The sequence below is a fragment of the Panthera leo genome, chromosome B1, assembly GCF_018350215.1.
Source record: "Panthera leo isolate Ple1 chromosome B1, P.leo_Ple1_pat1.1, whole genome shotgun sequence".
NCBI lineage: Eukaryota > Metazoa > Chordata > Mammalia > Carnivora > Felidae > Panthera > Panthera leo.
In genome coordinates, this window is record NC_056682.1 from 135405258 (window position 1) to 135429368 (window position 24111).

The 24111-nt window shown below is 37.4% G+C and overlaps 1 protein-coding gene across 7 annotated transcripts in view; it reads left to right on the plus strand.

Annotated features, from left to right (window-relative positions):
- WDFY3 (WD repeat and FYVE domain containing 3) overlaps positions 1-24111 on the plus strand; it is a 276427-nt gene that overhangs the window by 145728 nt on the left and 106588 nt on the right. For 6 of the 7 annotated variants that reach the window (XM_042936004.1, XM_042936003.1, XM_042936001.1 and 3 more), the window contains 5 exons: positions 10961-11418; positions 12841-12924; positions 18226-18403; positions 19196-19410; positions 21760-21872. In XM_042936004.1, the coding sequence (XP_042791938.1) occupies positions 10961-11418; positions 12841-12924; positions 18226-18403; positions 19196-19410; positions 21760-21872 (1048 nt within the window). The remainder of the gene's footprint in view (positions 1-10960; positions 11419-12840; positions 12925-18225; positions 18404-19195; positions 19411-21759; positions 21873-24111) is intronic. The other variant, XM_042936002.1, reaches the window with a different exon arrangement.

A 24111-nucleotide genomic window follows, 5' to 3' on the forward strand; every position in this document is an offset into this window, starting at 1 on the left:
CGTCAGGCTCTATGCTGACAGCTCGGAGCCTGGAGCCTGCTTCGGATTCTGTGTCTCCCTCTCTCTCTCTGCCCCTCTCCCGCTCATGCTCTGTCTCTCTCTCTCTCTCTCTCTCTCTCAAAAATAAACACTCCAAAAAAAAATTTTTTTTTAATAAATAAATTTAAAAAAGAGTACAGGTAATAGTAAATTATAGAAAATAAGTAGGAAGTGAGGAGTTTTGAGTATTTACTTTTAGTTTGTTTTTAAAATAATTTATTAGGGGCGCCTGGGTGGCTCAGTTGGTTAAGTGTCTGACTTCAGCTCAGGTCATGATCTCACAGTCTGTGGATTCGAGCCCTGCATCAGGCTCTGTGCTGACAGCTCAGAGTCTGGAGCCTGCTTCGGATTCTGTGTCTCCCTCTCTCTCTGCCCCTCCCCTGTTCATGCTCTATCTCTCTCTGTCTCAAAAATAAATAAAAATATTTAAATAAATTAATTAAATAATTTATTTAGTTGTAAGTTATAGACCTTAATTTTTAATTATGGCTATGTTTTAACAACTAGCACATAAAATTCCAAAAATATAACACTTGCCTTTCAAGAGCCAGTATGAGCTGGCTCTAACATTCCACTGCTTTGAGGACAGGAGGGAGTGTGGGGTGAGGAGGATTGGGGGGACCTCGATTTCAATTCCCATTTTCGCTGCATTCAGAACTGCCTCTTGGTGCCTCTGTTCAGCTGACACAACCACAGACCTATTGATTTAATTTGTAATTATTGGGGCAGAAACCCAAAATTCTGTATGTAGTATTTTATGATTCTGTCAGTGCACAAATTTGAATTATATGCATTATGTTTATTGCAGATTCATATATAGCTGATGATTGTGTCTAACAACCACCTACCATCAACATTTCATTTTATCTTTAGGGTTTGCTCCTTACCATTAATTATTGACTTCAGCAGCATATTAGATTATTAGCAGTATTTGAAAATTTTCAAATACTGAGATTATGCTGTGATGATGTCAGAGTGCCAGGAGAGTACCAGTTTTGAGGTAGTAGGAGATGAACTTATCCAGAAGTATGTGATACAGACCACTGGACTGAGGACTTTTGAACTCAGTCAATTGTTTTTCTAATGCTTAAGCCTAATTCTAACCTGTGATACAGTTTTCTGAATATTACTTTACCTCTGAACTCACCCTTCCTTCTATATACAATAATACTTGTACTGTTTCCCCAGTGTGTTTTTAAAGATGATGACGGTCATGGGCTTATATCAGGCACTTTGTTAACGCTTTGCAGGTACTTCCTGTGGAGAAAGTTATCGTTACTACCCTTATACAAGCGAAAACCCAGGCACAGAAAGATTAAGTGGCTGACTGTAGTAAAACATTTTGTAACATTGGAGTCAGAATTTCAACCCGAGCATTCTGACTGTAGCATTTAATCTCCAGGCTAGATTATAAAATGTTTAAAAATAAAAAAAGTTACAAAATATTATGGTCATATGAGTTGATATTGCAAGTGTAAGTACAGTTTATTAAATTTGACAAGGTGTGGAAACTATACTATCAGATCCTATTATAATGGAAATTTATTGGCAGAATAATGGAAGGAATACATTGTACTTTAGAATTTTATATATACAGGTTGTATATTTTAAAATAATTAAGGCATAGTTACATATAATTTCTGTAGTATATTTTGAAAGGGTAATTATATGTATTAATATTTACCATTTCTCTTCTTCAAATACCATTAGAAATGGGAAACATTTTAATAAAATGACCTCTTCAAGAATAATGATTGGAAAGGTTGTAAACTGCGTGTTAGGTAGTATTAAATATCCATGGTGTTCCAGCGGCTGAAACAGAGTGAAAAGGAGCCCACGTGTCAGCACAGATTTCAGATTGTTGTTTGAGGCAGTAAGTGGCATGGTTAGGTGCACGAGTAGGGGCATCATTGCACCTGGGTTTATATCCCCTCATTGCCATTGTGTAAGTTGTAAAATTTTTGGCAAGTTATTTAACCGTGTTGAACCAAATTTTAACTGGATAGTAATAGTGCCTAGCACACAGCATTATGGAGAGGTTTAAATAAGATAGTACACAACTGAAAGAAGTGTCTTGTACATAACAAAATGTTAGGCAGTTTTATAATGTGTTATTTTTAATATTAAACTAAGTTAAAAAGTGTGGCAGTTCAGAGAAAAATAGTTCTAAAAGATTGTTTTACTTGTTTGACCTTCAGGTTTTATTTCACAGTACTTAGAGCTATTCTGGGCAAGAGCATGCTTTCAGCTATCAGACTCTAATTCACTTTGCAGGAGAGTCTGTCTAATAAGCCCTTTGAAGTGACTCCTCTTTCCAAAGTATCAGGATATAGTCACTTTATATGAGTTGAAATACTTCCGGTCTTGGCTGCCCTGATTTCTGATCCTTTCTAGAATAAATCAGTTTGCATACATACACAGTTATAAATGTTCGTGATTGTGTAAAATTATACTAGAATGTGTATTTTATTTATTTAATACAATTACTTTGTAAATATCACTGAATTTACTGACATCATTATCCATCAAAGACATAGGAAAACTTTTCCATCAGGATTTGGATGTAGCCTTATTCTATCAAAAGAAATATGTGACAGTGTTTCCTAAAAGTATCTCTTGCCTTTAATACATCTCTTAATTGTAGTGTAATTAATACACAGTGTTAAATTAGTTTCAGGTGTACAATATAATGATTCAACAATTCTATACATTACTCAGTGCTCATCACTATAAGTGTAGTCTTAATTCTTTTCACCCGTTTCACCCATCCCTCCCCCCCCCCCCACCTCCCCTCTGGCAACTACCAGTTTATTCTATTTGAGTCTCTTTTTGTTGTGTCTTTTTTTTTCTTGTTTGTTTGCTTGCTTTCTTAAATTCCATGAATTATGGTATTTGTCTTTCTCTAACTTATTTCACTTAGCGTTATACCCTTTAGATCCATTCATGTTGTTGCAAATGAAAGATCTTCTTTTTTATGACTAATATTCCATTACATATATACACACCACATCTTATTTATCCATTCAACTATTGATGGACACTTGGGTTGCTCCCATATGTTGGCTGTTGTAAATAATGCTGTGGTAAACACAAGGGTACATACATCTTTTCGAATTAGTGTTTTTATTTTCTTTTTGTAAATACCCAGTAATGGAGTTACTGGATCATATGGTATTTCTGTTTTTAATTTTTTAAGCAACCTCCATGCTATTCTCCACAGTGGCTACACCAGTTTGTATTCCCAGCAACAGCACATGAGTCTTCCCTTTTCTTTACATCCTCACCAACACTTGTTATTTCTTGTGTTCTTTATTTTAGCCATTCTGACAGGTATGAGATAATATTTTGTTGTTTTGATTTGCATTTACCTGATGATTAGTGAATTGGCTTACATACAATACCCAGTGCTCATCCCAACAAGTGCCCTCCTCAATGCCCATCACCCGTTTTCCCTCTCCCCCACGCCCTGTCCACCCTCAGTTTGTTTCTGTATTTAAGAGTCTCTTGTGGTTTGCCTCCCTCCCTCTGTGTAACTGTTTGTTTTCCCCTTCCCTTCCCCCATGTTATTCTGTTAAGTTTCTCAAGATCCACATAAGAATGAAAACATATGATATCTGTCCTTCTCTGACTGATTTATTTCACTCAGTATAATACCTTCCAGTTCCATCCACATTGCTGCAAATGGTATGATTTTGTTCTTTCTCATTGCCAAGCAGTATTCCATTGTATATATAAACCACATCTTCCTTATCCATTCATCAGTTGAAGGACATTTAGGCTCTTTCCATAAGGTGGCTATTGTGGCAAGTGCTGCTATAAACATTGGGGTACATGTGCCCCTATGCATCAGCACCCCTGTATCCCTTGGATAAATTCCTAGTAGTGTTATTGCTGGGTCATAGGGTAGTTCTATTTTTAATTATTTGAGGCATCTCCACACTGTTTTCCAGAGCAGCTGCAGCAGTTTGCATTCTCACCAACAATGCAAGAGGGTTCCCATCTCTCCACGTCCTCGCCAGCATCTGTAGTTTCCTGAGTTGTTCATTTTAGCCACTCTGACTGGTGTGAGGTGGTATCTCACTATGGCTTTGATTTCTGTTTCCCTGATGATGAATGACATTGAGCATCTTTTCATGTGCCTGTTGGCTATCTGGGTGTCTTCTTTAGAAAAGTGTCTGTTCATGTCTTTTACCCATTTCTTCACTGGATTATTTGTTTTTTGGGTGTGGAGTTTGGTAAGTTCTTTTTAGATTTTGGATACCAGCCCTTAATCCGATATATCATTTGCAAATATCTTTTCCCATTCCATCGGTTGCCTTTTAGTTTTGTTGATTGGTTCCTTGCAGTACAGAAGCTTTTAATTTTGATAAGGTCCCAATGATGAGATCATTCTTGCTTTTAGTTCCTTGCCTTTGTAGATGTGTATAGCAAAAAATTGCTGCAGCTGAGGTCAAAGAGGTTGTTACCTGCTTTCTCCTCTAGGGTTTTGATGATTTCTTGTCTCACATTCAGGTCTTTCACCCATTTAGAGTTTATTTTTGTGTACGGTGTAAGAAAGTGGTCTAGTTTCATTGTTCTGCATGTTGCTGTCCAGTTCTCCCAGCACCATTTGTTAAAGAGACTGTCTTTTTTCCATCGGATACTCTTTCCTGCTTTGTCAAAGATTAGTTGGCCATACATTTGTGGGTCTAATTCTGGTTTCTCTGTTCTATTCCATTGGTCCATGTGTCTGTTTTTGTGCCAATACCATACTGCCTTGATGATTACAGCTTTGTAGTAGAGGCTAAAGTCTGGGATTGTGATGCCTCCCACTTTGGTTTTCTTCTTCAATATTACTTTGGCTGTTCAGGGTCTTTTGTGGTTCCATACAAATTTTAAGGATGGTTTGTTCTAGCTTTGAGAAGAATGCCAGTGCAATTTTTGATTGGGATTGGACTGAATGTGTAGATTGCTTTGTGTACTATTGACATTTTAATCCATGAGCATGGAATGTTTTTCCATTTCTTTGTGTCTTCTTCAGTTTCCTTCATAAGCTTTCTATAATTTTCAGCATGCAGATCTTCTACATCTTTGGTTAGGTTTATTCCTTTATTTTATGGTTCTTGGTACAATTGTAAATGGGATCAGTGTCATTAATTCTCTTTCTGTTGCTTCATTATTGGTATAAAAATGCAACTGATTCCTGTACATTGATTTTGTACCCTGCGACTTTGCTGAATTCATGTATCAGTTCTAGCAGTCTTTTGGTGGAGTCTTTCGGATTTTCCATGTAGAGTATCATGTCGTCTGCAAAAAGTCAAAGTTTGACTTCTTCTTTGCCAATTTTGATGCCTTTTATTTTATTTTGTTGTCTGATTGCTGATGCTAGGTCTTCCAACCCTATGTTAAACAACAGTGGTGAGAGTGGACATCCCTGTCATGTTCCTGATCTCAGGGGGAAAGCTCTCAGTTCTTCCCCATTGAGAATGATATTAGCTGTGGGCTTTTCATGTATGGCTTTTATGATGTTTAGGTATGTCCTTCTATCCCAACTTTCTTAATGGTTTTTATTAGGAAAGGATGCTATATTTTGTCAGATGCTTTTTCTCCATCTATTGAGAGGATCATATGGTTCTTTTCCTTTCTTTTATTAATGTGATGTATCACAGTGATTGATTTGCTAATATTGAGCCAGCCCTGCAATCCAGGAATGAATCCCACTTGATCATGGTGAATAGTTCTTGTTATATGCTGTTGAATTCGATTTGTTAATATCTCGTTGAGAATTTTTGCATCCATGTTCATCAGGAATATTGGCCTGTAATTCTCCTTTTAGTGGGGTCTCTTTCTGGTTTGGGAATCAAGGTAATGCTGGCTTCATAGAATGAATCTGGAAGTTTTCCTTCCGTTTTTTTGGAACAGCTTGAAAAGGGATAGGTATTAATTCTGCTTTAAATATCTGTTGAATTCCCCAGGGAAACCATCTGGTCCAGGGCTCTTATTTGTTGGGACATTTTTGATAACTGATGCAATTTCTTTACGAGTTATGGATCTATTCAAATTTTCTATTTCTTCCCGTTTGAGTTTTGGTAGTATGTGGGTGTCTAGGAAATTGTCCATTTCTTCCAGGTTGTCCAGTTTGTTAGCATATAATTTTTCATAGTATTCTATGATAATTGCTTGTATTTCTGAGGGATTGGTTGTGATAAATCCATTTTCATTTGTGATTTTATCTATTTGTGTCCTCTCTCTTTTTGAGAAGTCTGGCTGGGGGTTTATCAATTTTGTTTATTTTTCCAAAAAAACCAACTCTTGGTTTCATTGATCTGTTCTACTATTTGTTTGGATTCTATATTGTTTTTTTTCTGCTCTTTATTATTTCTCTTTTTCTGCTGAGTTTGGCATTTGTTGTTCTTCTAGTTCCTTTAGGTGTTCCATTAGATTTTGTATTTGGAATTTTTCTTTTTCTTGAGGTAGGCCTGGATTGCAATGTATTTTCCTCTTAGGACTGCTTTTGCTGCATCCCAAAGGGTTTGGATTGTTGTGTTTTCATTTTCAATTGTTTCCATATATTTTTTAATTTCTTCCTTAATTGCCTGGTTGACCCATTTGTTCTTTAGTAAGATGTTCTTTAACCTTCATGCATTTGAAGGTTTTCCAAACTTTTTCCTGTGTTGGATTTCAAGTTTCATAGCACTGTGATCCTTAAGTGTGCATAGTATGATATCAGTTCTTATATATTTATTGAGGTTTTGTGACCCAGTATGTGATCTATCTTGGAGAATGTTCCATGTGCACTCAAGGAGAATGTATATTCTGCTTTAGAATGGAAAGTTCTAAATATATCTGTCAAGTTCATCTGGTCCAGTGTATCATTCAGGGCCATTGTTTCTTTATTGATTTTCTGTCTAGATGATCTGTCCGTTGTTGTAAGTGGAGTATTAAAGTCCCCTGCAATTACCACATTCTTACCAATAAGACTGCTTATGTTTGTGATTGATTGTTTTATATATTTGGGTGCTGCCGAATTCGGTGCATAGACATTTATAAGTGTTGGTTGGCACTTCTTGATGGATAGACCCCATAATTATTTTAAAATCTAGTGTAAAATTAGTTTAAAATCTAGTTTGTCTGATATAAGTATGGCTACTCCAGCTTTCTTTTGACCTCCGGTAGCATGATAGATGGTTCTCCATCCCCTCACTTTCAATCTGAAGGTATCCTCAGTTTTAAAATGGATCTCTTGTAGACAGCAAATAGATGGATTTTGTTTTTTTATCCATTTTAATACCCTGTGTCTTTTGATTGGAACTTTACATTTACCATTTACATTCAGTGTTATTACTGAGAGATACGGATTTAGAGTCATTGTGTTGTCTGTAGGTTTCATGCTTGTAGCAATGTCTCTGGTACTTTGTCTCACAGGATCCCCCTTAGAATCTCTTGTAGGGATGGTTTAGTGGTGATGAATTCCTTCAGTTTTTGTTTGTTTGGGAAAACCTTTATATCTCATTCTATTCTGAATGACAAGTTTACTGGATAAAGGATTCTTGGCTGCATATTTTTCCTGTTCATCACATTGAAAGTTTCCTGGTCCTCCTTTTTGGCCTGCCAAGTTTTAGTAGATAGGTCTGCTGCTATCCTTATGTGTCTACCCTTGTATGTTAAGGCCCATTTATCCCTAGCTGCTTTCAGAATTCTCTCTCTATCCTTGTATTTTGCCAGTTTCACTATGATAACATCATGCAGAAGATCGATTCAAGTTACCTCTGAAGGGAGTTCTCTGTGCTTCCTGGATTTCATTGTCTGTTCCTTCCCCAGATCAGGGAAGTTTTCAGCTATGATTTGTTCAAGCACACTTTCAGCCCCTTTTCTCTCTCTTCTTCTTCTTCTGGAACTCCTATGATACAGATATTGTTGCATTTCATGGAATCACTTAGTTCTCTAATTCTCCCATTGTGATACAGAATTTTTTTATCTCTCTTTTTCTCAGCTTCCTCTTTTTCCATAATTTTATCTTCTAATTCACCTATTCTCCCCTCTGCCTGTTCAATTCTCACTGTCACTGCCTCCAGTTTATTTTACACCCCATTTACAGCACTTTTTAATTCACGACTATTTTTCAGTTCCTTGATCTCTGCAGCAATAGATTCTCTTCTGTCTTTGTATGCTTTTTTCTAGCCCAGCAATTAATCTTATGACTATTTTTTCTAAATTCTTATTCAGTTATACTGTTTCTATTTGTTTTGATCAGTTTTTTAGCTGTCATTTCTTCCTGGAATTTCTTTTGAGAATTCTTCCATTTCATCATTTTGGCTAGTTTTCTGTCCCTTATGTGTCTTAAAAGCTTATTATGTGCCCTGCTTCTGCAAGCACTACTACATTAAAGAGGGGCCGTACACTGTCTAGGGCCTGGCCCTTCAGGAGGTGTTTTTTGGAGTTACTTACTGTCTGTTATTGTGAGTTTGGTTACTTTATTTCCCTACTCGTAGTGATGTTTTGGACCCTCCACCAGGTGTACTTTGATTGTCGAAGTAGCCCTGGAAAGGAAAACAAACAGACAAATAAACAAAAAACAAACAGAAAACGAAAACACACAAACACAAAAAACCCAAAAACAAAAAGCCAGAAACGCCAGCTACCAGTAGACAACAGGGTGGAGGCATTGCTGATGGAAGAGGCATTATCCCATACAAAGAGAGAAACAACAGGGTGGGGAAAAAGAAAAAATAAAAATTGACCAGGCATAGAAACTATAGCCTTAATCTAGAGAGAGAGAAAGGAAAATAAGGAAGGAGGTATAGAACATGTATCAAGAGAATGGATTAAATATGTCTGCTTAAACAGACCAATAAGCAGAGTAACCAGACTAGAGGAGGGAAGAAGTAAGAAGAAAAGGATGAATGTATCTATATAGTAAGAATTGTCCAAGAATTAAACCAGGCAATGCAACAGAGCTTGTCTGGAGCAAGGGCTATCTGGTTCATCAGCGTTAATCCCACTCTAGTAGATATGTAGTTACCAGGCGCCAAGGGGCATGGTATGATGTAGGCAAGTACCGCCTCCACTGTGGTTATGCTGTCTGATCCTTGAAGTGCTCCACCTATGGCCTGTCAGGTTGTCCCGGTGGGTCCCTGGAAGCAACTCTGCCTCTTCTTCCCAGACTCTTGGGGTTCGAAGTCCTTTGGCCTCAAGACGGCTTTGTTTGAGAGACAGGGGACCTTCGGATCCCCCTACTTCTCTGCCATGTTGGCTCCCCCTCCAACCCCTCTCCTCTGAGGAATTGCGGCTTTGACCCACTCAGATTCTCTGGAGGAGGGTCTTGCTGAGCAATGGGCGAGTGTGGCCCGACTCCAGGAACATTTACAAGATTGTGCTTCTGCCAGTGCCCAGAGACTGTTGGCTCGGTGCCAATCCGCCTCAGAAAAAGTTTGTGCAATCTTGTAGCAGCAGCATTTCAGGGTTTATGGAAAATGACAACACACATCTAGCACCAGGCTTCCCCCTTAACGTCCTTGTTCCAACACCAGCGAATGTGGTTTTTCTCCGGGGCCTGCTGGTACCTTTGCCTGTGGGGTGGCCGCACAGCCTCTACCAAATGTCCTCCCCGCAGAGGAACCACCACTCCCCTTGTGGCCCGTGGACCCCTCGGACCTCGCTCTCTGCTCTTAGGGATTTGCCCTTCTCACTAGAGCACCACCGGGTATCAAGCTTTGGAGCCTCAGACTCTGCACTCCTCCTGTTTATAAAGTCTTGATGGAATTTAAACCCTCTCCTTTCTCCCTTTTTTTGTTCAGTCCCTGAAGCTGTTTCCACTTTCCACTTTCCACTTTCTCTCCAGCTGCTTTGGAGGGGAGGTGCTTTTCCCATACTCTTCCCCATCTCCGACCTCTCTCCGGAAGCAGGAAACAGCTCCCTGCCCTCCTCGGCTTTTCTCTCTCCCAGTTCACCTCTCCGCGCTGTGTACCTGCCGAGTTCTTTGGTTCAGGTTGTGCAGATTGTTGTGTGAATCCTCAGATCACTTTTCCAGATGTGCAGGATGGTTTAGCATTGATCTGGCTGCATTTCAGCAATGAGAGATGCAAAAAAACTTCCATGCTGTTCTGCCATCTTGGCTCTCCTCTGATGATTAGTGATGTTGAGCATCTTTTCGTGTGTCTGTTTGCCATCTGTGTGTCTTCTTTGGAAAAATGTCTGTTTATGTCTTCTGCCCGTTTTTACATTGCATTTTTTGGTTTGGTGTTGTTTAGTTCTTTATATATTTTGGATATTAACCCCTTATCAGATAATCATTTGCAAATATCTTTTCCCGTTCAGTAGGTTGTCTTTTTTGTTTTGTTGATGGTTTCTTTTGCTGTGCAAAAGCTTTTTATTTTGATATGGTCCCTATAGTTTAATTTTTACTTTTTGTTTCCCTTGCCTTAGCAGACATGTCTAGAAAAATGTTTATACAGCTGATGTCAGAGAAATCACTGCCTGTGGTTTATTTTTTTTGTTTGTTTTTTGTTTTGGTTTTATGGTCTCAGATCTCAAAAGTAGGTCTTTAATCTATTTTGAGTTTATTTTTGTGTACAGTGTAAGAAAGTGGTACACTTTCATTCTTTTGCAGTTTGCTGTCCAGTTTTCCTGGCACCATTTGTTGACGAGACTGTTTATTTTCCCTATTGTATATTTTTGCCTCCTTTGTCGTAGATTAATTGACCATATAAGTGTGGGTTTGTTTCTAAGTTCTCTATTTTGTTCCATTGATCTATATGTCTATTTTTGTGTAAAATGGTATTTTTTAATTAGTAAAATGTTTGACATGCATTATAGGGCTGGTTAATGGGAAATGACAAAAACATTACTATTGTATGTTCATAGAAATCATGTTCCCTTTTGACATTCATGTATTTTGCTTTAATTTGAATTATAAGGGGTTTTGTTTTTTTATCCCTTGTAGGCCCTCCTATCAGTCCTTCGAGAAAGCCATCGTTCAAGAACAGTTTTTAGGAAAGTTGGAGGATTTGTGTACATTACATCCTTGCTTGTTGCCATGGAAAGGTCTTTGAGCTCACCACCCAAGAATGGCTGGGAGAAAGTGAACCAGAATCAAGTGTTTGAACTTCTCCACACTGTGTTTTGCACATTGACTGCAGCAATGCGCTATGAGCCAGCCAACTCTCATTTCTTCAAAACAGAGATTCAGTATGAGAAGTTGGCAGATGCTGTTCGATTTCTTGGCTGCTTCTCAGACCTAAGAAAAATAAGCCCCATGAATGTCTTCCCCTCAAACACACAGCCATTTCAAAGACTTTTGGAGGAAGATGTAATCTCGATGGACACAGTGTCACCCACTTTACGGCACTGCAGTAAACTCTTTATTTATCTCTACAAAGTAGCTACAGATTCTTTTGACAGGTATGGCTTTGCTCTGCTCTGAATTAAAGGGGATGCTCTGTGTGACTTCAGCATTAAGGCTTGAATTATAAGTTAACTTGAAAGGAAATGAAAATGAATCTTTTATTTGCTTGTTTATCACTTATTTGCGAATATTACTGTTGCTCTGATGTTAAGGTTTTCAGCATGAACATTTGTGTATTATTTGTAAATCTAGGGTCAGTTAGCTCTTGATGTACTTAAAGTAAGTTTCTATAAAGTTTACTTTAATGCTGGTATTTACTATTGTTCTCTTTCTCCTCTGTTCTCAACATTAGGTATATCCGGACTTAAAGATATTAGTTATCAGCAGGAGACAGTGGTTATGATTATATGTATTTCCAGACGGAGAATGTATTTTCAGCATTCATAATCACTCTCAATATTTCATGATCCTTGAAAAAGAATATAGTTCCATAAGAGACGATGATAGTTCAAGAGTCTATCAGATTTCTTTACTTATTCGTTCATTAAAAAGTACTTTACGAACAACTGCTCCACACGATGTTATTTTGAGAGTTCAAGCACAAGACTCCTTTAGACGTGGCCGTCCTTTAGCTAAAACACAGACACATAAATAAACAACTACAATATATTGTGATAATATCTACAATGAGGGAGTTCCAGGGTTCTAAGGTGGATCATAGGAGTACCACTTTACTTAAATTAGTTATTTTCAGTGATTAAAGCGTTCTCAGCTTGAAGATAATGTGAGAGTGGTCATGGTGCTGATTTGTCCCACGCATTATCACTTTTAAAGTTAACATAGTTTTATTTCATGAGATAACTGAAATGTTTTCTATATTGGCCCCATATGTAAAGCAAGTAACTCTATGTGGATAGCTTCTAATAGGTTTTATATCATTTACTGTGAAGTATCTACTTTGAAATATCTACTGAGAGATGTTTCTTGCTTCTTGACAATATTTCTTAGACCTTACTCTTCAGATAAGAAAATACAAGTAATGTAAGAAACACTGTTTTCCGGTTTTTTACTTTTTAAAAATGCATATATATTGTTAAAAAGAAACATAGTATGGTGTAGTATTCAAGGAATAAGCTGTTTGAAATTGAGATTTGTATTTGTAGATTCAACCTCTTTCCCCTTTTCTACTCATCCTAGTTAGTGTACCTCAGTTTTAGTTTACTTTGTGAAAAGCAGGCCTTATGACACTCTGTTTAACAAATGTGTTAAGTGTAACATTAATGGATAAGCATCTGCCTTAAGCATGCTTTTCTGTTTCCCTCAGTGCATGTGTTGTAGTCTTGTTTCTTGTTCCTGCTGAGTATGGAGGGTGTTCCTTATTAAACTTTTACTGGTATTTCTTGTGAAACTAACCAACTGCCAACCTGGTGTTCTCTTCTAACCTCTCTAAACCACCCTGTCTGTTTTGTTGTCTGTAGTCGTGCAGAACAGATCCCTCCTTGCCTGACAAGTGAGTCTTCTCTCCCCTCTCCTTGGGGTACACCAGCTTTGTCCAGGAAAAGGTACTGATCTTATAATGGAAGTCAATCTTTATTTGTGTGTTTTTTTTCTTCCCTGTGCTTAATTATGTGTAAATGTGGTGATTGTGCTTTGTACAAAAATTTTTTGGCTTTCAGATTTTTTTAGGTTTTAGAATTGTCAACTTCTCAGTATATTTATGAGCACAAAATGTGTTAATGCCATGAGGATATGAGGGACATTTAGAATTTTGTCATTTGACTCTAATATTTAGAGTGAAATATACATTTTGCCTTGAGAGCAGTGTATCTTTTATCAAAATTAATTTAGAAATGAGGACTTAGTGCTTCTTTACGTAGAGTACTTTTTCTTTTTACTTTAAAGGTGCTAGGAAGCATTCTTCAGTTTTTACCATTACTCTAAAATGAACATCACAGCACTGGCAAGGAAATGTGTGTTTTCTTAATCAGGTTCAACCAGTTGAAATGTGATACTGTTGTGGAGACTTGTCATGGCCAGCCTTTGGAAAAAACGAATAAAAAAACTTACCTAGCTGTTGCTTTCATTGGTTCTGTGTATATCTGTTTCTAAGCTGATCTAGTCTTCCTTGTATATAAAGCTTATGAATATAAAGAACCAGCAGTTGGTTGACAAGAGTACAATTAAGATCCATTTAAGATTCCATTTGCAACCTATATTTAAAATGATCATAGTCTGTGCAGTTGAAACCAATACCCTTCCTTCCCCAGTTTTTCTCATAACCAAGTACAAGTCTTTTGGTCTTGTATTAATATTCTTCCATTGTAGCTTTCTAAAAATGAATACTGAGGTTCAGCTATGTTATTGATTAATTTTATCTCTATTATTCAGGATTTGAAACTCGAATGTTAGTGGATTTTTTGTATTAAAAGTATTTATTACAGATCCTGTATTTCAATATATTTCAGTAGTAATATTCATCAGATATATGGACTTGTATTTTCCTTTTTCTCTTATGTTTGCACTGAAGCTTACAGCTCATTTTCTGACAGTAAATCATAGAAGAGTTCAGAATAGTCTTAAACAAATTTAGTGTTGTTCAGTGTATTTCTATTTTAAAACTATTCCTTTTTTGTCGTTCTAAGAACATTTTTTTTAATGCAAGAAACCATAAAATCAATTTGAGTTGATACAGTATCTTCTGTTGCTAAAATGAAGGCAGTAAAAGGTATTCTTAGTGTTTGAAGATTCACGTGTGCTCACTATCCCACATATTGGATATTAGAAAAATAGTTTTAATTACTAAATAGTTTTCATTCTTAAAAGTCACATTTATGATTCCCTGAAGGGTAAAGGTATAAAAATTGCTGTGTTTAAAAACATTTAACCATTTTTTAGTATTAACCAAAAACTATAAAATACTTTCAATAGAAATTCATAGATTAAAGCAACACATGAAAGGAAATTCATCAGAACTGTTTTATTTAAATGATAATTTGACAAAGGGAAATTTTATTCCATATCATAGAGAGTTATTTAAGAGCTTAGATCAAGAATATTTTGTCATCATTTGCAACACAGCTGCATGTGAGGATGCCATATCTTTGACTTGGGGGAAACCTTCACTGAATCCACAGTCCTGTTTAACTGAATCTTTTCTGTGGGAATGCTAATTAGGCTCTCAGGTTGGCTTTACCCCAAGGAAGTTCCCAATATTGTTCATGCTAATAGTAAGGTCAGTGTTGACATTTTCAGGTTGCCATTCTGGTCAGGTTACATAGATTTTGCTCAGTGATAAGAATCATGAGCTAATAAAACAGTGCTTTTATTTTCACATGCAGATATGGTAACTTTTGAAATTAGAATATCTCTAGAACATCTCAACAAATTACATCAGCTCATGGCATTTCTTCTTGTGGCAAAATATGTTGTTTTTATTGGCCAAGGGAGAAACCAACAACGTATTAGTTTTTATGGCTTATTGGAATATTCAGACACGAAGGAAGTTTTGAGTTTGTGATTCTTGTCTGGTATGTAAAATGCTGGAGATTCTTCTCTTTTTTTTAAGAATTGGTGGGGGGGGGAATGCCTAAGAAACCTTATAGTATTTAGAAAACCAAAACTCATAACATTTTTCATTAGTATTCATTATTCAGAAAGAATAATGGAACAGAATTATAGCTGAACGATATTTAATCACAGTTAGAGGAAGGAGACGAAAACAAAATACAAAATAAAAACCAAGGTTTTCTATAATATATCTGCAGGGGAGAAAAAGGTGGCGAGTACTAGTTATTATTCAAACATGGTATCTGTTACTCAGTGTCTATACACACTTGATGGTAATTAAGGCAAAGCATATTCAGAATTTAAATATTCAAGAATATATTCCCCAAAGAGGTAGGTAAATTTTAAATATATATGAAAATTTAGATTGAAATATTAAGTAGCAATTTTTCTAAGTTTTAAAAGTAATGGCAGCATAAAAATTAACTAAATTTTGAAATGTTGTTTTAGCCTACGTTTGTAAATGAGTAGGTCTTGCTTGAGATTATCCGTTTAATAAACTTACTAGCATGTCTAAATTTTAAAAATGATAATACCTGTGGTGATACCTAAGTCGCTAAATAAGTATTAATAATATTATATAATGCCTGTTAAAATAGGCCTAATTTTACTTAATAAATACCATGTTTTAGATTTAGCAGTGTTTACAGTATTTTCCCAGTTTGAGAAGAATGAATGCAATTTTTATATCAGAGTATTGTTATCTTATATAAGATTAAAAGGCATACTACTGTGGGGTGTCTGGATGGCTCAATCAATTGAGCATCCAACTCTTGATGTTGGCTCGGGTCATGCGTGATCTCACCATCTGTGAGATCGAGCCCCATGTTGGAATTTGCACTGACAGCACAGAGTCTGCTTGGGATTCTCTATCTCCCTGTCTCTACTTGTCCCCTGCTTGTGCCCACACGCGCATGCGCGCGCGCGCGCGCTCTCTCTCTCTCTCTCTCTCTCTCTCTCTTTCTCCTCTCCCCCAAATAAATAAACTTATTTTAAAGGTACTGGTATAATGGGTATATATTAATTAATAAAGAGTTTGTTTTCTGAAGGCACAAAGCCTCCTTCCTGGGTATACCCATAATTTAAATTCAATCTACATTAAATCTGGCAACTCAGAAATAATTTTGGAAGGACTGTGACTAAAGTATACAACTAGAATTTGGTTTTTCTTCAAATTATGTGTAATGATAAACAGCTTTTATGAAATTTCTTAATAGTTCAGAATTCCTACTACACTATCATCTTTTTTTCTAGATGGGATCATAATATTTCACAGAATAAAAGAAGCAACATAGGAAGAGGATAGCTATTGGTAATAAACATTTAGAAATCTATCCTAGTAAGTTTAGAAATTAAATAACAAAAACGGCAAAACAAAAAAAAAGCAGTTGAAAAAAATGAGTGGGTGGAGGACATGCTGACTTTAAATAAACTAGGAGAGCCCGTGTGTTTTTTTTATATAAGTAGAGCTGAATACTTTCCTGGAATCTCTGTTAAAAAGAGAATGGTACTTTAAAAAAAAAAAAAAAAAAAAAAAAAACCAGCCACGGCAATGCCAGATCTTTGCTACAAAATCACTGACTTAAAGCATCTGTTTCCCAAGCTGCTCTTGTGCCAGAGCGCTGAAACTGCACTGCTCCCAGTGACAGAGCTCAGCAATAGACAAATTATGCTGAAACCAATTCATTGGAACAAAGAGCTCCCATAGGCTAAAGCCACAAGCATCTGTTTTCTAGTGCCAGGATACAAAATGTGCAAAACTCATGAATTGTAGAAGAATAGTATGAAATAGAAAGTGGAGATCATTGATGAGAAGAAACGTGGAATGTTCAGGACATGGCTAGGCTTTCTATCTCATAGAAGCTTGTTATGTAAAAATATGCCTTCTAATTTTTTAAAAATTGTGATGAATATTTTCAGGGGTGAATTAATGCAAAAGAATGTGAACGTAGTTCCAAATAAGCTAAAGGAAAACTTCCTTGATGCTTAACATATATGTTGTCAGGTGGCCAAGATTCTGAGCCATCCCTGACTCAATTTGACCCAGTTATAGATGTTGTCAGCTCATTTTTTAAAAAAGAAATTTTTTAACATTTATTCATTTTTGAGAGTGAGAGAGACAGAGCATGAGCGGGGGAGGGGCAGAGAGAGAGGGAGACACAGAATCAGAAGCAGGATTCAGGCTTCGAGCTGTCAGCACAGGGCCCGACGCAGGGCTCGAACTCACGGACTGCGAGATCATGACCTGAGCCAAAGTCGGATGCTCAACCGACTGGACAATCCAGGCGCCCCTGTTTTTTCTTAATAAGGCATTTTATTTCTTAACGTGACCATCTGTGGGTAATTTTTTTTTTAATGTTTAATTTTGAGAGTGCGTAAGCAGGGGAAGAGCAGAGAAAGAAACACACACACACACACACACACACACACACACACACACACAAAATCTGAAGCAGGCTTCTGACTCCAAGCTGTCAGCACAGAGCCCAGTGTGGGGCTCGAACCCATGAACTGCAAAATCAAGACCTGAGCTTTCAAGTCGTTTGCTTAACCGACGGAGCCACTCAGGCGCCCCAGATCTTGTTAGTTCTTGCTTATGTTGCCCACAGTTTAGGGAAAGGTTACAAACACATAGGTAATTTCAAAAGAAAATCTTAGTGAGGGATTTGACTTCATTCAATTTATACCCTCATCATATTTTATCAGAACTTTCACCTTTCCTAGAGTTTGAATCACTGTGATTTCACCTATTTGTTGTATCTTCTGATACAGGTGTCATTCTTCTTTGTGTGTGTGTGTGTGTGTGTGTGTGTGTGTTATTGAGACGTGATTGACATAGAGCACTGTTATAAGTTAAGGTATACAACACAATGACTTGCCTCACCCCATGTTGTAAAATGATTACCACAGTAAGTTTAGTTAACATCCATCATCTCAAATAAATACAAGGAAAAAAACTTCCGTGTGATGAGAGCTTTGAGGATTTACTCTCTTAGCACTTTCAAATCTTATCAGAGAGGAGTGTTAACTTTGGTCATCATGTGCCCTTCCCTAATGAAACAATCCCAGTGACAAGTGGTAAAGACATAGTCTAGAAGAATTGATGGTTAAATTGTATGTAACTCTAAGAATTGATAATATATTGCTTTTTCATATCCCATCCTTAAAGTGTTTTGTAACCCAGTCTTGAATTACAAAGGTTTTTGTTTATCAGTGGATAAAGTTAACAAAAGATGAAGAAATGGAACAGAGAATGTATTTGAATTTAATGCTAAATTACCCTTCTTTCTTTTTTACAGGCATGCATATCATTCTGTTTCAACTCCCCCTGTTTACCCTCCTAAAAATGTCGCTGACCTGAAACTACATGTGGCAACTACATCTTTCCAGAGTTCTGATGCTGTCATCATTCATCCCGGAGCCATGCTGGCTATGCTGGACCTCCTGGCCTCTGTTGGGTCAGTGACACAGCCAGAAGTAAGTGTGGATATGTTAGCTCCTTTCCATCTTAACGAATGAGTAAAAGGATGTGAATATGACTGTGTAAGCAAGGGATTGGGGTCCAAGACAGAGTGATAAGGAATGGTTCCGTATCACATACTAAAGTCAGAGAGGAAAAAATAGGATTGTTCAACTTGAGTCTTAACTTTCTTGTGAGGTAGGTATATATGTTTTAGAATACAGTTCATTTGCTACAAATGTAGCCAAGATGGTTACTTCTAGTGCTAAAATAATTGTTTCTCCTTCTAAGTCCTGCTTATCAGTGGAAACTGTTAATGAATCGTACAGAAAGAAAAAACAATTGAAGATACCATTTTGAGGCTATTTATGTTTTGACTTGTAGCACTCAAGAGTTTGGGTGAATGGGAGCTTCAGTGACTAATTATGCTAAAATGTTGTATGGCCTCTAAGGCTTAAAGTGTCACAAAACCTCTAAGGCTTTCTTTTACACTGGTTGTTTACTCATGAAGTAAAAGACCTCACATTCACTACTTCTATAAAAATTAAAATACTATTAGATAGTCTTTTACTACAAAAGACTTGGAGGAGAGAGGAGTCCAGCTGGGTATGCTTCCGGTGAAATGAGGATAGGAAACGTTTGCCTAGCCTTGTTTGAATTGCTAGATCACTCTGCATCAGCTTCTTAATTCATCTGAAGGGAATTTGAAATGTGTAGAGACCTCCTATTACAAGTTGTGCTTCATGTGGAGAGAACTGTCACCTTTCTTCCTAAGAATGCCCTGGTGGCATGGATTTCTCTCACTTCAGCATGCTCTGGACCTTCAACTTGCTGTGGCAAATATCTTACAAGCCCTGGTGCACACAGAGAGAAACCAGCAGGTCATGTGTGAAGCTGGCCTTCACGCCCGATTGCTGCAGCGGTGCAGTGCCGCCCTGGCAGACGAGGACCACTCACTGCACCCGCCCCTCCAGCGGATGTTTGAACGACTAGCTTCTCAGGCTCTGGAGCCCATGGTGCTGAGGTCAGTGTGTCCTCTTTCTCGCCGTTGAACAAGCCACAGGTAGTAATGGCAGTTCCTAGAGTCTTGGTACTCAAGAGTTCTTGCTATGGTACACATATATCCAAGTATCAGTGGGCAAAACCAAAACAATAAAAATGGGCAAAGTGCTCAAAATATTGGTCTTAGGTAAGCCCAGTTATTAGAAAATAGAGAGTGGTTATTTCTTCCACTCGAATGTAGCAAACTCTCCTTTAAAAATAAAGTCATGTCTTGGGGCGCCTGGGTGGCTCAGTCGGTTAAGCGTCCGACTTCAGCTCAGGTCACGATCTCGCGGTCCGTGAGTTCGAGCCCCGCGTTGGGCTCTGGGCTGATGGCTCAGAGCCTGGAGCCTGCTTCCGATTCTGTGTCTCCCTCTCTCTCTGCCCCTCCCCCGTTCATGCTCTGTCTCTCTCTGTCTCAAAAATAAATAAACGTTAAAAAAAAAATTTTTTTTAATAAATAAATAAAAAATAAAAATAAAGTCATGTCTTTATGACTTACATCTACTTTGTATTTGAGAACTTTTTATGTGTAAGAAGTCTCTTAAGAGGGGCGCCTGGGTGGCTCAGTCAATTAAGCCTCCCACTTTGGCTCAGGTCACGATCTCATGGTCTGTGAGTTCAAGCCCAGTATTGACAGCTCAGAACCTGGAGCCTGCTTCAGAATCTGTGTCTCCGTCTCTCTCTGCCCCTCTCCCCCCTCATGCTCTTTGTGTCTCAAAAAGAAACAAACATTGAAAAAAAATTAAAAGCTTCTCTTAAATACTTTTTGAACTTTTTAATTTTAAATTACTTACAGATTTAGAGAGGTTCTGTGTTCCCAGTTTCTTCGGCGTTTACATCTCATACAACCATAATACATGAAAACTAAGAAACTGACGTTGCTACAACGTATCCTTGTATGCTGTGGGTCTTATTATTTATCACATGTTTATATGCCCACTACACAATCAAGGCATCACAAACATCTCTATAGTGATACTCCTTTATTATCATATCCACTCCCCTAACCCCGACCATTCTTAACCCCTGGAAACTGCCAATCTGTTCTCCATCTCGGTAAGTTTGTCACTTTGAGAATGTTATGTAAATGAAATCATTTGGTACATGAACTTTTGAGATTGACTGTTTTCACTTACCATAATGCCTTAGAAATGCATCCAGATTGTTACGTTTCAGTAATCTTTTTATTGCTGAGTAGTATTCTGTGGTATAGATACACCTTACAGAGTTTAGCCATTCAAGAGATACATATATTTAAATCTTTTTAATGCAAGAGAAGCAGTACTGTGTGTTTTAGGGATAAAACACCTTAAAAAAATATTTTCTTTGAAACTACCTTGCCAAAAAGATTTAAAGTATAAGTTATCTTTTCCTTATTTACAAAAAAAAATAAACTCCTGTATCTTGTCACTTTCAGATATAAGCAGCTCTTTATAATTTTTTTCTGCTGTTAAAGTAGTCCTTTTTCATAAAGCTTTTAAGGACTTTCTTAAAAATGGTTGGACTTTATTTGTAATTTATGTTTTTTAACTGGCTCCAATCTAACGGTGGATTAAGAAAAAGCCATTTACTAAATAGTATTGTATCAGGCAACGTTGTACCAAGATAAATGAGGCCATTCCTACTCACTTTGTCCATCATCTTACGGATGGCCTAAAGTATTAAAAAGAGCATGGAGATTTCCCCCTGATTATTTTTGGTAATCTGCTTTAAAAATAGAGTGAATGAGACAGAAAGATCTTATCTCATACTTAATACTAATATTTTATTAGATAACTTATACTGCCTAGTTAGTGGATATGCTCGTTTTCACAGTGAATGAATTTTCAGAACCAAATGTCACATGAAGATATAGATACCTGCGTTATTGATGAGCCATGAGCTGTAAGGTTATAAAATAATCGTGTATTATACTCTACATGAAAAACTGGCAAAGGGTACCTGACCTAATTTTTTTCTGCTATAAGGAGTTGAAATTTCAGAGAAATACCTTTTTCCCACTTTTACATGATGCTATAAATGACTGGATACGAAGGACTCCTATTTGTGTAATTCCTAGACAATTCGTTACATTTCTGCATATCACATTTTAGAAGAACAGGTTCCCCAAATTTCATATTTTAACCCTTTACAATATTCTATTCTCTTTTCAGTGGTAGGTAATTCACATGTAAAATTAACATATATTATTTTATAATAATTGTTTGGGTTGGCTTTATATTTTTAACTAGTCTGTTATACTTCATCAAATCCCATATTTTGTGTTTGGTTTGTGAATTACATAATGTTCTCAATCAAGGAATAACTGCTTTCTTTCTCTCTTCTTTAGGGAGTTTTTACGTTTGGCAAGTCCATTAAATTGTGGTGCCTGGGACAAAAAACTGCTAAAACAATATAGGGTCCACAAACCAAGTTCACTGAGTTATGAGCCAGAGATGCGAAGTAAGTTGACCTTTGAAGCTGCCTTTTTTGGTTAGTTTTTACTCAACAAGTTTTACTGTGAAAAAAAAAGGAAAGGAAAGGGATTGTTGTTACTTAAATGAGGAAACATAAAATCTGGTTGTTTTACTCAACAAGTTTTACTGTGAAAAAAAAAGGAAAGGAAAGGGATTGTTGTTACTTAAATGAGGAAACATAAAATCTGGTTGTCTGAAGAAGGGGCAGCTGGGGGTGAACAAGGAATCACGATGTAAGCAGGGTCCAGAGGAGATGAGAATGACTAGCAGAGTAACACTTGGCCTGGACGAGATAGTACCTCTTTCTCAGAGGATTCATAATGTCTTTGCCTCTTTCAAGTAGCCTTTGCCGCCTGAACTAGAGTGGTCGCTAGATTCCTAACAGGCCACGGGTTTGCAGGACAGCTCCTGCAGGAGGATATGGAGGATAGGATGTCAAAAATACTGTTAAAAGGCGTTGAAGAGAGAGATATATCAAGGAGTATAGGTTGAGTAGGGAAAGAAGTGTGAGACCAGGTGGCCAGTGACAGGCTGGGAGAAAAGGGATCAATCACTGGACTGGAGAATAACAAGTAGGCCAAAAAAGCAAATGTAGTGAGAGAAAAGGAGTGAACTGGGGGGCGGGGGAGACAGTGGCAATAAAAACTGGAGGAGTGGAACAGAGAAAAGGACCATGCCTAACCTGTGGCTCTGGAGTGAAGTGGAGGTGAAAGGTGATCCTAGAAGGAGAAGTGGGGTGTTAGATGGGTCTCTCCTGTGGACCTTGACATCTGGCACACTGGCAATAGCCAGCGCAGGGAAGACGGGCTGAAATGCCAGCAGCAGCAGATGGCACTTGGGTAGACAGGTATGTGGTAGCACTGCTGAGGAGGTGCCCCCGAGGGGAGTTTGCGCCTTGGGCTGTTGGGAGGCTGCTGGCGGCCAGAGTGCAGGCACCGCCCGCCTACCAGTCTGGCGGGGACCGTGGCAGTGAACAGATGCCCAGCAGATTCCACCCCAGCCACGGGAGAATTCTGCACCCTGCACCACCTTTCCTCCCAAAGCGAATTCTGTGGTTTTTGGGTTTTTTCCCTTTACGATTCATTCTGTATAATCGTTAGCCATACTGATTGGCGTTTGTTTGGATGGATTGAAGTAACCACTGCTAGCGAAGCAGGAAAGCATAAAACTTAGAGAGTAGAACAGCCGCCCTGAAAGGATGTAGTGATCATGTGGGTCATCCCCGAGTTCTTTCAGGTGAGAATGCCAAAGATTAAGCACCCACCAACTGTTATTTCAGTCTTAACTTTTTACCCCCTGCCACTCATCATCCGTGATTAGTGAATGCTGTGTTTTGGAAGCTAAGATGTTTTGAGTTCCAGCGTCGTTTTATTAGCAAACAGAAAGTATTTCAGTTTTCCATTATCTATCACTATCCCTCCCCTAGATGTGTATATACTTTTTTGTTACTGTCGTTTTTGTACTAACACAGTTTGAATTGAATTGTGATTTCCTTCGCAAAGCATAGAAACAAAAATAGTTCCTTTCTCTAAGAGAATATTGAAATACATCTAGAGTTGCCTGAATGCTTAAAGTTAAAGCATTAGCACAGATAACAGAGAAAACAGTTACATTTGTGTGGTTTATCTTGAGAGAGAATATTTTCTCCATTCATTGCATTTGTAATATCTTCCTAAAAAATAGACCAGTTTGTTTAAAATTTCTCTCTTTATTCTTCATACTGTCACCATCTGCATGCATATAGGATTTTTTTAATTCAACTAATTTTGTGTTTACATATTTGATTGTAATGGTTGTAAGGGAAGAGTGAAAAGTAGGGAGAAAATGGGAGAGAAACAAGTTTTTGCTATTTATCTCTGATTTTTTTTTTAATAAAGATGACCCATCTCTTTCCATTGTAATCCTTCTTGAATATTGTGCTTTCTTGTGAAAGAGAAATAATAATTTGTGAAATAAAAGTATAATCTAATCTGGTTTTTAAAAACATGATCTGTAATTTATAAGTGAATTACATTGTAACAGTGGTTTGGATAGTGGTTACTGGAAATTTTTATTCTTATTTGTACTCTGTAGTTTCCCACAACACATCCTGCAATGTGTTTATCCCTTTAGTAATAAGTAGAAAAGGAAACACATTCTATTTAAGTTGAAAAATGAGCATAAAATACATTAAAACTGGATATTAGCTTTGATGTGTAAGAATAAAATTATTACATATATTGAAA